Source organism: Scyliorhinus torazame, unplaced genomic scaffold (genome assembly GCF_047496885.1).
Source record: "Scyliorhinus torazame isolate Kashiwa2021f unplaced genomic scaffold, sScyTor2.1 scaffold_693, whole genome shotgun sequence".
Classification (NCBI taxonomy): Eukaryota; Metazoa; Chordata; class Chondrichthyes; order Carcharhiniformes; family Scyliorhinidae; genus Scyliorhinus; species Scyliorhinus torazame.
The window spans coordinates 10551-24613 of NW_027308420.1; the positions used below are offsets into that span (position 1 = coordinate 10551).

The window sequence follows — 14063 nt, forward strand, 5'->3', positions numbered from 1 at the left end:
ATTATTTTATAGACCTCTATAAGATCACCCCTAAGCCTTCTATGCTCCAGGGAAAAAAGTCTCAGCCTCTCCTTATAACTCAAACCATCAAGTCCCAGTAGCATCCTGGCCAATCTCTTCACTCTTTCTAGTTTAATAATATCCTTCCTATAATAGGATGACCAGAACTGTACACAGTATTCCAAGTGTGGCCTTATTAATGTCTTGTACAACTTCAGCAAGACGTCCCAACTCCTGTATTCAAATGTTCTGATTGAGTATTTGGTTAAACGTAGCCTTCATAAGATTTGGAAATTGACTTTGTGCTTTAAGATTTGAAAGTAGTTTACAGCCCAAATCCCAGGTTCCCAGATATGTAAAGATTCCAAATCCGTACCTATGGATGAAGCATAACCGTTGAATTTGCCAGAATCCACTGCGTTTTTCATGGCTTGTAGAACCTTGTTATCAGTTGGCAGGTTGCCGAACACTGTGGGATCACCTTTAACAAAATGACAGTTAATTATTAAACATTTATTAATAATTTCTCTGCTCAAATGGGGCCATTTCCAACTAATTATTCCCACCACAATAATCCACTCTGAACAGTACCGGCTGCACCCATTGCTGGAAGAAGCAAGGACACTGACCAGGACCTGTCCACTCCTCCCTGTCCCTCACCACTGACCAGGACCTGTTGTTGCTCAGTTTTGGTTGGCTCTTAAATGTTGCCCATTGTATCTTTACTTAATTTGCTCTGTTTCTATAACCTTTGCTCGAGAGTCGCCAGGTATCTTTATGATACCATCACGAGGTTCAAGTTCAAGTACTGATCAATAACTCAACACACCAATTAGTAAGATTCAAATCAAAACACATTTATTATACACAGTCAATCACTACTCATGCATAAAACTCTACTTACTAGGCTATCTCTATCACTAAAAGGCCTATACTTAGCTTGGAACTGGCCCACCAGGTCAGGGGAACAAATGGCCTTTCGTTCAGGTTCTGAATCTGCAGGCTTCAAAGCTGGTATGGACTGGTAGCTCGGAGCGCCTATCTCGTAGCGAGCGTTGACTGGAGACTTACTTGGTTGATGCGGCAGCTTAGGCAGTTCACTGTCAAGGGTTGGTTCGCTGCTGAGTGACCCTGCCAAGAAGGACGATTTGAAATTGGGGGCTCTACTTTATAGTCCCCAGGGGCTTTGTGCTGTTCGGGGCGGACCCCGTATCTGGTTCCAAGTGATTGGACTACGTTCCGATCACTTAGATCGATTTCTCCAATACTGGAGTTGTTCCCTGATCGCTGGGCGGTGCCTAAGTGTCCGTTGGCCTTCCTTTGTCTTGGCTCCTGCTGGCGCCGAGGAGTCAGGCTTGGCCTTATTCACCTTAAATGTTTTGATTGTTCCCGGGGATCGCTCATTAGTATGCAGATGGCTGTGAGTTTCAGTGCTGTCTGGGCTTTTGCAAGTTCTAATACACAGGATTTTTGCACTTGCTAGTTTTTGCCTATGTTGGCTGAATTTCCCTGTAGTCTTAGCGGACCTCCATTTTAAGTCGGGAAGTGGCCAACCCAGGTGGCTACACACCCTCCTTGTGATCCCTAATGCAAAGCGTGAAGGATCACATAACTGCGTTGTCTTCACTTCCTGACCCAGCGAGCACTCTTTTCATGGCCTCTACACTGACCATAACTATGTATGAATTTTTTTTAACTAACAATTCTAAGTGGCGCTATGTCACACAGAGACATGCATTACAACAACAACAAAAACGGTACCTCTAACTATCTCTCATAAACTACACTCACTCAAAAATTCAATCATACTAACTTCCTAACAATACAAAAATAATAGCAGCATTCACATTTTTCCAAGGCTTGGCAGTCAAGCACAGAGGTGTACAATATTTCCGTTGTAAACGAAACACATTTCTTTACTTACAAAAGATGCAACACAAATGTTCTTTATTGTAGATCAAGGGGTTCGGGGTCCTGGTGATAACCAAAAATAGGGGATCTTATCCTGTATACCGGGGTGCGAGAGCGGTAGGCTCTCCTTCGCCATTTCCTCATGTGGATAGTCTGCACGATGTTGCAGAGTATCGCCAATACTAGAAGGGATTCAATTACGTATGATAGTGAATACCGGGTTATGAACGTATCACACCATGATGGTGTGTCGGTGACTATCTCGGGGTTAACTATTTCAGGGTATCGTGTGTGGTAGGGGTGGGAATCATTCACGGCCTGTGTGGTAGGGGTCAGGGGGGTCGCATTTGCGCGGAACCCGATACAAATTACAATAACGACGAAGAACATGTATGACGTCTTCATTGTTGTCTTCTTTCCTTTTCGTCTCTCTTCCTGGAGCTTCTGGAATTCTGTGGATCAAGCATAGTTTCTGTTACTATCTTGGTTAATATCTCGTGCGTCAGCATGTCTGTCTTGTAGTGCCAATTTCCCTTTATAATTTGTCACCAAGTGTGACTCCCTCATTTTAAAATTTTTTTTAACCGAATAGTCAGGTCAAGACACACTTAAAAAAATACTGAAACACTGCGAGCCGTCTCGCAGGCTGTGCGATTTACCATCCAAATGTTTGAGGATGTAAATCGCATAGGGATGGCAACCTAAGGGTTACCCGAAAACAAAACAAAACTTTTCGAACCAAGAGTGCCGAAATGAGGTGCATATGGGCTGCGATGGGTAAGACTTGGATGGGATCCCCGGGTAGGTCGGTGATCAATGCCGTATGTGCTCTGCCCGAGCGTAGCTGACCAGAGGGGGGTCCTCAGGCAGGGCGGAGACCAATGCCGTTTCTCCACTGCCTGAGCAACCGGCAAGAACGGGCAAAAAATGTAGTCATCGTGGGGGGTTGCTGTAAAGGTTCTACCGTCGAACCAGAAGAGCAGTTATGAACGGGGGCTGGCAAGCTCTCAGCGGTTTCTGCCGACAAGCGTGCTGGCAAGGTTCACAGGTTTCTGCCGACAAATATGGTGTGTGGCCGTGGAGCTTCCGAGTTTACAAACAACACATAACAATAACACTAACAAACAAACATTGACGAACATGCTGTAGGTTCCATCAGAAAGGACACTGTTTCTCCCAAGCGGTTCCTTTTTAAAACATCATCTGGACACCTCAGTTATCAATTGCAAACAGGATCGCAAAGGAGTTCTCGTTTTGGGAGTCAGACTCAAAGTCGTCATCTTCTCCCAGATGCCATACTCTTGAATGGATGAGGGTTGATAAAGCTGCATGGTGTGACTTTGGATCCATCTCGTCGTTTCGGACGAGCTGTACAAATTGTCACGGTGCCAAAAGGTGGTGTCTAATTCTGTGGGGGCGGAGTCGGGGTCGTAATCGTAGGGCGGTGGTCTTTGGTGAGGTTTGTTGAGGAATCTGAAGAGGAAGGGATCACTCAAATCGTGGTCAGATTCACTGGGTGTGGGTCCTGTTGCATGGGGATAGTAGGGAGGCGTGCTGTGGCTATTGTTTGTGTCACAGTCGCTGTCGCTGCTGCTGCTGTCTGTGGACGTTCCGGGGCGGAGTCTAGAGTTCGGGGGTGGAGTCGAGGTTGAGTCCGTGGAGGGGTTGGACGTGTTGGGTGAGGGTGGGGATACATTGGCTGTGGGCGGGGCGTGGTCTGCTGCGTCGAGCATGACGTGGTGTGAGTGGTTAGACTGCGAGCCATATGCCTTGAGCTGGTTAATATGGAACCACGCAGTCTTTCCATTGGGGTACTTAATTTTATACATGGAGGGGCTTACTTTGTCCGCAATGGAGTACGGACCCGAATACTTCGGTGACAGGAATGTGCTGGGGTTGTAAATGGAGAGCATGACCTGCTGTCCTACTTCAAACTCAGTCGCATGCACTGTCTTGTCGAAACAGGCCTTGCTCTGTTTCTTCCTAGTGCCTAATCTTACTGCGGCTGCTAGCTGAGCCATTTTTACATTTTCAACCAATTGCTTGACTGCGTTCTCGTGTGTGAGGGCCGTCACTGGTTTAGCACATGGCTAAATCGCTGGCTTTGAAAGCAGACCAAGGCAGGCTAGCAGCATGGTTCAATTCCCGTACCAGCCTCCCCGAACAGTCACCGGAATGTGGCGACTAGGGGCTTTTCACAGTAACTTCATTTGAAGCCTACTTGTGACAATAAGCGATTCTCATTTCATTTCATTTTTCACTTCGGGGCTGGTCAAGTCAAGCCCTAATAAAAATTCTGTGCCTTTCATGGGGCATCCGGTCATGAGCGTGTGTGGGGTGTATCCTGTGGAAGTTGAAACGGTGTTGCGTAAAAACATCAGCGCAAAAGGGAGGACTGAATCCCAAGTGGTGTTGTTTTGTTGGACCATTTTTCTGAGGGCTGCTTTTAGGGTCCGATTCATTCGCTCCATGATACCACTTGACTGGGGGTGGTATGCGATGTGGAATTTTTGGGTAATGCCAAATATCGTGAGGACATTCTTCATGATACGTCCCGTAAAATGGAAACCTTGGTCGGATTCAATGCTGCAGGGGATTCCCCATCTTGTAAAAATGTCGTGGGTTAAAATCTTAGCGGTAGTCTTTGCTGTGTTAGGTCTAGATGGGAATGCTTCTACCCATTTTTAAATGTGTCTATGACAACTAAGACATACTTGAAACCATTCCTGGAAGGGGGCAATGGTCCTATAAAATCAATCTGGAGGTTAGTCCAGGGGCCATTAACGGGGCGGGTGTGGCTAAGCTGAGCTTTCTTTGCATATCTGTCTGGATTGTTCTGGGCACTGATAAGGCAGTTTTCAACGTAGTGCGTGACGTCATCCTTTAAATTCGGCCACCAACAGAGCTGCCTGAGGTGGCTGTAGTGGGGTCAATTCCCTGATGCCCATGACTATCATGGAACAAACAAAGGAGCTGATTCCTGTCCTGTTCAGGAACCACATAAAGGGTGTCTTTTAACACCACACCGTCATGTGTGGTCAGTGCATTTTTACACCTATCGTATGGGGCTGGAAAGCTTCCTTTTAAAATCTCCCTGAGATTCCTAACTTGCTTCTGGGCCTGCACTAAATCCTCGATATTAGTCTGTGTGACCTGAACTGCATTCACTGGTGCGCTTTCGGGGGGGGTTCCAAAAATGTCCATGTGTGGAACCTGCTTTAGCCAGTGCGTCGGCTTTTACATTTCCAGGTGGGGAGGAACGGTGGTGACTTTGGACTTTAACAATGCTGAAAACCCTGTCCTGTGCTTTATCTAAAATGTGCCAGAGCAATGGGGCTGAAGGGAGGGATTTTCCGTCTGCGGAAACAAATTCTCTTGCTTTCCACAGGGGTAGGAATTCTGTGAGGCTGTTACAGACATAGAGGTTGTCCGAGTATATGTCTGCTGGGCTGGGGAAGGAATCTGGGTGATCTATAATGTACGCCACGGCTGCTAGTTCTGCTGCCTGCGCGCCTAAGTGTCCTGGTAGTTTTATGTTGAGGACGCGTCCCTGCGCGTCCTCAACATAAATGCCGCATCCTGTAATGCGCTTCCTGTCTAATACAGTGGAAGAACCATCCACATAAATCCTTAGGGGTGCGCACATGTCTGTGGGCTGGGGGCTCTGGGGTGAACTACCTATCTTTCGGGGGCGTGTTTTTGCGATAAAGGGGCCTGTGTTGTGGTGCGGTGAGATGATTTCACATTCGTGGGGGGTGCCTGGGTACTGAAGGTTGTCGGCTAGGAAAGTGTGGGTCTTGGTCCTTTTAACAGTGATAAAATGAAAAAAATGAATGAAAATCGCTTATTGTCACAAGTAGGCTTCAAATGAAGTTACTGTGAAAAGCCCCTAGTCGCCACATTCCGGCGCCTGTTCGGGGAGGCTGGTACGGGAATTGAACCATGCTGCTGACCTGCCTTGGTCTGCTTTCAAAGCCAGTGATTTAGCCCTGTGCTAAACCAGCCCGTCCCTGCAAGAGAAGGGTCCATCTGGCTGCTCTAATCTGGCTTACTGTACCGTCCTTAAGTCGTCCGTCTAGTAAAAGTTGGGTGGGAGTGTGTTCCGTGAGGATTGTGATGGGGTTTAGTCCGGTGATGTATGAAAAGTATTGAACTGCCCAGAAAACTGCGAGCAGGTGCGTTTCACAGGGCGAAAATCCCTGCTCCACAGGATCTAAAACTCTGGAGGCATAAGCCACGGGTCTTAACTGTTCGTGCCGTTCCTGGCGGAGCACGGCCGAAAGGGTGTGGTCTGTGCTAGCTATCTCTATAGCATAGAGGGAAAGCGGGTCTGGAACCTGTAGTGCGGGGGCTGTAATGAGTGCACGCTTTAAAGTATCTACAGCTTCCATTCCCAAGGCGCTCCTTTCTTTAGGAGTTCCGAGAGAGGTGCTGCTTTGGTGGCGAAACCGTCAATATGGTTTCGGCAGTAGCCAACCAGTCCTAAAAACAACCGGAGGGCTGAAACATTCTGGGTAAGGGGCAATTTGACAATCGAGTCAATTCTTTTATGCTCGATCTCGCGTTTACCATGCGTGATAATCGTTCCCAAATATACCACTTTGCTTTCCAGAATTTGGGCCTTTTTGGGGTTTACTTTGCATCCAATCTGCTGTAGGAGTTCCAGGAGTTCGGCCAGAAGCTCGATGTGCTCTGCCTTGGTGTCTGTCTGCAGCAATAGGTCGTCTACATACTGGACCAGACATTCGGGCCGAGAAAATTTCGATAAACCATTTGCCAGCTGTCGGTGGAAAATGGAGGGGGAGTTGTGGAATCCTTGTGGAAGGCATGTCCACATGTACTGCTGACCTTTAAAAGTGAAGGCAAATTTGTATTGGCACGCTTTTGCCAATGGAATGGACCAGAATCCGTTACTGATGTCCAAAACCGTAAAATATCGTGAGTTGAGTCCCTAGGTCTCGGGTCTTGTGGCTACCGTGGGGGCTGCTGCGGGGGTGACTTTGTTGAGTTCCCGGTAATCGGTGTTTCTATAACCTTTGCTCTAGAGTCACCAGGTATCTTTATGATACCGTCACGAGGTTCAAGTTCAAGTACTGATCAATAACTCAACACACCAATTAGTAAGATTCAAATCAAAACACATTTATTATACACAGTCAATCACTACTCATGCATAAAACTTTACTTACTAGGCTATCTCCATCACAAAAAGGCCTATACTTAGCTTGGAACTGGTCCACCAGGTCAGGGGAACAAATGGCCTTTCGTTCGGGTTCTGAATCTGCAGGCTTCAAAGCTGGTATGGACTGGTAGCTAGGAGCGCCTATCTCGTAGCGAGCGTTGACTGGAGACTTACTTGGTTGATGCGGCAGCTTTGGCAGTTCACTGTCAAGGGTTGGTTCGCTGCTGAGCGACCTTGCCAAGAAGACCGATTTGAACTTGGGGGCTCTACTTTATAGTCCCCAGGGGCTTTGCACTGTTCGGGGCAGACCCCGTATCTGGTTCCAAGTGATTGGACTACGTTCCGATCACTTGGATCGAGTTCTCCAATACTGGAGCCGTTCCCTGATCGCTGGGCGGTCCCTGAGTGTCCGTCGGCCTTCCTTTGTCTTGGCTCCTGCCAGCGCCGAGGAGTCTGGCTTGGTCTTATTCACCTCGAATGTTTCGATTGTTCCCGGGGATCGCTCATTAATATGCAGATGGCTGTGAGTTTCAGTGCTGTCTGGGCTTTTGCAAGTTCTAATACACAGGATTTTTGCACTTGCTGGTTTTTGTTTGTGTTAGCTGAATTTCCCTGTAGTCTTTGCGGATCTACATTTTAAGTCGGGAAGTTACCAACCCAGGTGGCTACACTGTCCACTCCTCTCTGTCCCTCACTCGGACCTGTCCACTCCTCTCTGTCCCTCACCCGGACCTGTCCACTCCTCCCTGTCCCTCACCAGGACCTGTCCACTCCTCCCTGTCCCTCACTCGGACCTGTCCACTCCTCTCTGTCCCTCACCCGGACCTGTCCACCCCTCCCTGTCCCTCACCTAGACCTGTCCACTCCTCCCTGTCCCTCAGCAGGACCTATCCACTCCTCTCTGTCCCTCACCCAGACCTGTCCACTCCTCCCTGTCCCTCACCACTGACCAGGACCTATCCACTCCTCTCTGTCCCTCATCCAGACCTGTCCACTCCTCCCTGTCCCTCACCACTGACCAGGAACTGTCCACTCCTCCCTGTCCCACACCCAGACCTGTCCACTCCTCCCTGTCCCTCACCACTGACCAGGACCTGTCCACTCCTCTCTGTCCCTCTCCCAGACCTGTCCACTCTTCTCTGTCCATCAGCACTGACCAGGACCTGTCCACTCCTCCCTGTCCCACACCACTGACCAGGACCTGTCCACTCCTCCTGTCCCTCACCAGGACCTGTCCACTCCTCCCTGTCCCTCACCACTGACCAGGACCTGTCCACTCCTCCCTGTCCCTCACCACTGACCAGGACCTGTCCACTCCTCGCTGTCCCTCACCAGGACCTGTCCACTCCTCCCTGTCCTTCACCAGGGCCTGTCCACTCCCCTCTGTCCCTCACCAGGACCTGTCCACTCCTCTCTGTCCCTCACCAGGACCTGTCCACTCCTCCCTGTCCCTCACCACTGACCAGGACCTGTCCACTCCCCCTGTCCCTCACCAGGACCTGTCCACTCCTCCCTGTCCCTCACCACTGACCAGGACCTGTCCACTCCCCCCTGTCCCTCGCCAGGACCTGCCCACTCCTCCCTGGCCCTCACCACTGACCAGGACCTGTCCACTCCTCTCTTTCCCTCACCCAGACCTGTCCACTCCTCTCTGTCCCTCACCACTGACCTGGACCTGTCCACTCCTCTCTGTCCCTCACCAGGACCTGTCCACTCCTCCCTGTCCCTCACCAGGGCTTGTCCACTCCCCTCTGTCCCTCACCAGGACCTGTCCACTCCTCTCTGTCCCTCACCAGGACCTGCCCACTCCTCCCTGTCCCTCACCAGGACCTGTCCACTCCTCCCTGCCCCTCACCAGGACCTGTCCACTCCTCCCTGTCCCTCACCAGGACCTGTCCACACCACCCTGCCCCTCACCAGGACCTGTCCACTCCTCCCTGTCCCTCACCAGGACCTGTCCACTCCTCCCTGTCCCTCACCAGGACCTGTCCACTCCTCCATGCCCCTCACCAGGACCTGTCCACTCTCCTCTGTCCCTCACCAGGACCTGTCCACTCCTCTCTGTCCCTCACCAGGACCTGTCCACTCCTCCCTGTCCCTGACCAGGACCTGTCCACTCCTCCCTGTCCCTCACCACTGACCAGGACCTGTCCACTCCCCCCTGTCCCTCACCAGGACCTGTCCACTCCTCCCTGTCCCTCACCACTGACCAGGACCAGTCCACTCCTCCCTGTCCCTCACCAGGACCTGTCCACTCCTCCCTGTCCCTCACCAGGGCCTGTCCACTCCCCTCTGTCCCTCACCAGGACCTGTCCACTCCTCCATGCCCCTCACCAGGACCTGTCCACTCTCCTCTGTCCCTCACCAGGACCTGTCCACTCCTCTCTGTCCCTCACCAGGACCTGTCCACTCCTCCCTGTCCCTGACCAGGACCAGTCCACTCCTCCCTGTCCCTCACCAGGACCTGTCCACTCCTCCCTGTCCCTCACCAGGGCCTGTCCACTCCCCTCTGTCCCTCACCAGGACCTGTCCACTCCTCTCTGTCCCTCACCCAGACCTGTCCACTCCTCCCTGTCCCTCACCACTGACCAAGACCTGTCCACTCCTCTCTGTCCCTCATCCAGACCTGTCCACTCCTCCCTGTCCCTCACCAGGGCCTGTCCACTCCCCTCTGTCCCTCACCAGGACCTGTCCACTCCTCTCTTTCCCTCACCAGGACCTGTCCACTCCTCCCTGTCCCTCACCAGGACCTGTCCACTCCTCCCTGTCCCTCACCAGGGCCTGTCCACTCCCCTCTGTCCCTCACCAGGGCCTGTCCACTCCCCTCTGTCCCTCACCAGGACCTGTCCACTCCTCCCTGTCCCTCACCAGGACCTGTCCACTCCTCTCTTTCCCTCACCCAGACCTGTCCACTCCTCTCTGTCCCTCACCACTGACCAGGACCTGTCCACTCCTCCCTGTCCCTCACCACTGACCAGGACCTGTCCACTCCTCCCTGTCCCTCACCAGGGCCTGTCCACTCCCCTCTGTCCCTCACCAGGACCTGTCCACTCCTCTCTGTCCCTCACCAGCACCTGCCCACTCCTCGCTGTCACTCACTCAGACCTGTCCACTCCTCCCTGTCCCTCACCACTGACCAAGACCTGTCCACTCCTCTCTGTCCCTCATCCCGACCTGTCCACTCCTCCCTGTCCCTCACCACTGACCAGGAACTGTCCACTACTCCCTGTCCCTCTCCCAGACCTGTCCACTCCTCCCTGTCCCTCACCACTGACCAGGGCCTGTCCACTCCTCTCTTTCCCTCACCCAGACCTGTCCACTCCTCTCTGTCCCTCACCACTGACCAGGACCTGTCCACTCCTCCCTGTCCCTCACCACTGACCAGGACCTGTCCACTCCTCCCTGTCCCTCACCACTGACCAGGACCTGTCCACTCCTCCCTGCCCCTCACCAGGACCTGTCCACTCCTCCCTGTCCCTCACCAGGGCCTGTCCACTCCCCTCTGTCCCTCACCAGGACCTGTCCACTCCTCCCTGTCCCTCACCAGGACCTGTCCACTCCTCCCTGCCCCTCACCAGGACCTGTCCACTCCTCCCTGTCCCTCACCAGGACCTGTCCACTCCTCCCTGCCCCTCACCAGGACCTGTCCACTCCCCTCTGTCCCTCACCAGGACCTGTCCACTCCTCTCTGTCCCTCACCAGGACCTGTCCACTCCTCTCTGTCCCTCACCAGGACCTGTCCACTCCTCCCTGTCCCTCACCAGGACCTGTCCACTCCTCTCTGTCCCTCACCAGGACCTGTCCACTCCTCCCTGCCCCTCACCAGGACCTGTCCACTCCTCCCTGTCCCTCACCAGGACCTGTCCACTCCTCCCTGTCCCTCACCTACAACTCAATCCCAGACTTTTGTTTCTACTTTTGAATGTCACAGATTCCAAACCCGGTTTACAGTATTTTCTACAGTTTTGATTCTGTTGATATTGTCTCCAATTCTGGTTCTCTGTTGTGAAATGTGCTGATCCCCAATCTGCCCGCAATCCCACCCTGAAAAAATAATCACCAGGTGAAAAAATTATCAGAATTTAAGGATGTGGATTGTGGATTGGGAATTGTGGATTGTGGATTGGGAATAGTGGATTGTGGATTGGGAATTGTGGATTGTGGATTGGGAATTGTGGATTGGGAATTGTGGATTAGTGGATTGGGAATTGTAGGTTGGGAATTGTGGATTGGGGATTGTAGATTGGGAATTCGGGATTGTGGATTGGGAATTGGAGAATGGGAATTGTGGATTGGGAATTGTGGATTGGGGATTGGAGATTGGGAATTGGGGATTGTGGATTGTTGATTGGGAATTGGGGATTGGGGATTGGGAATTGGGGATTGGGAATTGTGGATTGGGTATTGGAGATTGGGAATTGGGGATTGTGGATTGGGAATTGTGGATTGGGGATTGTTGATTGGGGATTGGGGATTGGGGATTGGGAATTGGGGATTGGGAATTGTGGATTGGGGATTGGAGATTGGGAATTGGGGATTGTGGCTTGTTGATTGGGAATTGTGGATTGTGGATTGGGAATTGGGGATTGTGGATTGGGAATTGGGGATTGGGAATTGTGAATTGGGAATTGGGGATTGTGGATTAGGAATTGGGGATTGGGAATTGTGGATTGGGAATTGTGGATTGGGGATTGGAGATTGGGAATTGGGGATTGTGGATTGTTGATTGGGAATTGGGGATTGTGGATTGGGAATTGGTGATTGGGAATTGTGGATTGGGAATTGTGGATTGGGGATTGGAGATTGGGAATTGGGGATTGTGGATTGTTGATTGGGAATTGGGGATTGTGGATTGGGAATTGGGGATTGGGAATTGTGGATTGGGGATTGTTGATTGGGAATTGGGGATTGTGGATTGGGAATCGGGGATTGTGGATTGGGAATTGGGAATTGTGGATTGGGAATTGGGAATTGGGGATTGGGGATTGTGGATTGGGAATTGGGGATTGTGGATTGGGAATTGGGAATTGGGGATTGGGAGTTGTGGATTGAGAATGTTCTGTTCTTTGCTGGATGGAGGGGAAAGGCAGGTGATTGGACCACGACTCTTACCAATAGACAATGAGATCATGGCTTTGTCCGGATTGGGCTCGATCCTCATGTTGTCCACGATGGCTCGGATTGGGTTGAATGTTCGTTTGGACATTTCCGAGGAGCGGACATTCCACTTGGTGCGTTTGCATTTTAATCTTCCCGAATAATCGAAGCTGTTGCCTTTGAGGATGGAATCGAGAATCAGCAAGTCCTCACTGGCCATTGCACTGGAAAATAGCAAGATCACAAATCACTGGAAGCAGCAGAATGAAGGGAGGGTGAAAGAGAGAAGGTGAAAGGAAAGGGAGTAAAGAGCAGGAGATGAGGGGGGAGATTCGGTGCTGCCGTTTCTGACTCTTCCTCTGAGTCCATTTCAGCCCTTTTAAAATCGACACTAATCAAACCAGATTGGCACAAACTCCCCCAGTTCTAAATCATTAAATGGTTAAACCCAATGTCAGTTACACTGACATGAATTCGGTCGCATTTCGATGTTGTTCTAAACACAGAAGCAATGAAGGAATTTGAGCGAGTTAGATACCTGTTCTGTGAGAAAGTTGGGAAGATGTCCAGGAACTTGGAGCTGTGAGTGAGGCTGTCAGTGAGGAGTGAGGGTGGTGCTGGGGTCTAAAAGCAGGGCTGTGGGGGGAGGGAGCTGGGATCAGACAGCCCATTGGACCCGGAGGTGGGCTGTGTCCGGTCACTGACCCCGACTCTAACTGACGTCCAACAAACTGAACAAGAACAAGGACAAAAAACAACACAGAATTTCTCAATCAAAGTCAATACGAAATGAAATGAAAATGAAAATCACTTATTGTCACAAGTAGGCTTCAAGGAAGTTACTGTGAAAATCCCCTAGTCGCCACATTCCGGCGCCTGTTCGGGGAGGCTGGCATGGGAATTGAACCGTGCTGCTGGCCTGCCTTGGTCTGCTTGAAAAGCTAGCGATTTAGCCCAGTGTGCTAAACCAGCCCCCACTGACCAATACTGGTCAGATCACATACATACACTGAGCAGCTTCCAAACCCCAGGCACCAAAAACCTGTCATCCAGGAAAGTGACGCCATCGCTGTGATTTTGTTTTTAGATTTTGTCAGTTTTTTGCTCTTTCACTTTTTTTTACTCATTTCCAGGATGTGGCCGTTGCTGGTTAGGCCAGTATTTATTGTCCATCCCTCGCTGTCCTTCAGGAGGTGGTGGTGTGTTACCTTCTTGAACCGCTGCAGTCCCTGAGATGTAGGTACACCCACTGTGCTGTTAGGGAGAGAGTTCCAGGATGTTGCCCCAGGGACAGTGAAGGAACGGGCGATATATTTCCAAGTCAGGGCGGTGAGTGACTTGAAGGGGAACCTCCAGGTGGTGGGGTTCCCAGGTATCTGCTGCTCTTGTCCTTCAAGATGGTAGAGGTTGTGGGTTTGGGAGGTGCTGTCTAAGGAGCCTTGGTGAGTTACTGCAGTGCATCTTGTAGATGGTGCACATGGCTGCTGCTGTGCATCGGTGGGGGAGGGAGTGAATGTTTGTGGACGGGGAGCAATCAAGCGGGGCTGCTTTGTCCTGGATGGTGTTGAGCTTCTTGAGTGTTGTTGGAGCTGCGCTCATCCAGGCAAGTGGAGAGTATTCCCTCACACTCCTGACTTGTGCCTTGTAGATGGTGGACAGGCTTTGAGGGGTCAGGAGGTGAGTTACTCGCCGCAGGATTCCTGGCCTTTGACCTGCCCTGGTAGCCACAGTATTAATGTGACTGGGTCCAGTTCAGTTTCTGATCAATGGTAACCAAAGGATGCTGATTGTGGGGATTCAGTGATGCTAATGCCATGGTTAGATCCTCTCTTGTAGGAGATGGTCAGTGTCTGACACTTGTGTGTCGCGAATG

General features: G+C 51.1%; 1 protein-coding gene across 1 annotated transcript; it reads right to left on the minus strand.

Moving 5' to 3' along the window:
- Nucleotides 1-376: 376 nt before the first annotated feature.
- LOC140406596 (tyrosine aminotransferase-like) lies at nt 377-12791 on the minus strand (the record flags this gene model as incomplete). Its single annotated transcript, XM_072494597.1, has 3 exons — nt 12729-12791; nt 12206-12414; nt 377-481 (listed from the first exon to the last, which is right to left on the minus strand). Coding segments are annotated over exons 2-3 (310 nt in total), but the record flags the coding sequence as incomplete, so codon positions are not given.
- Nucleotides 12792-14063: the final 1272 nt, after the last annotated feature.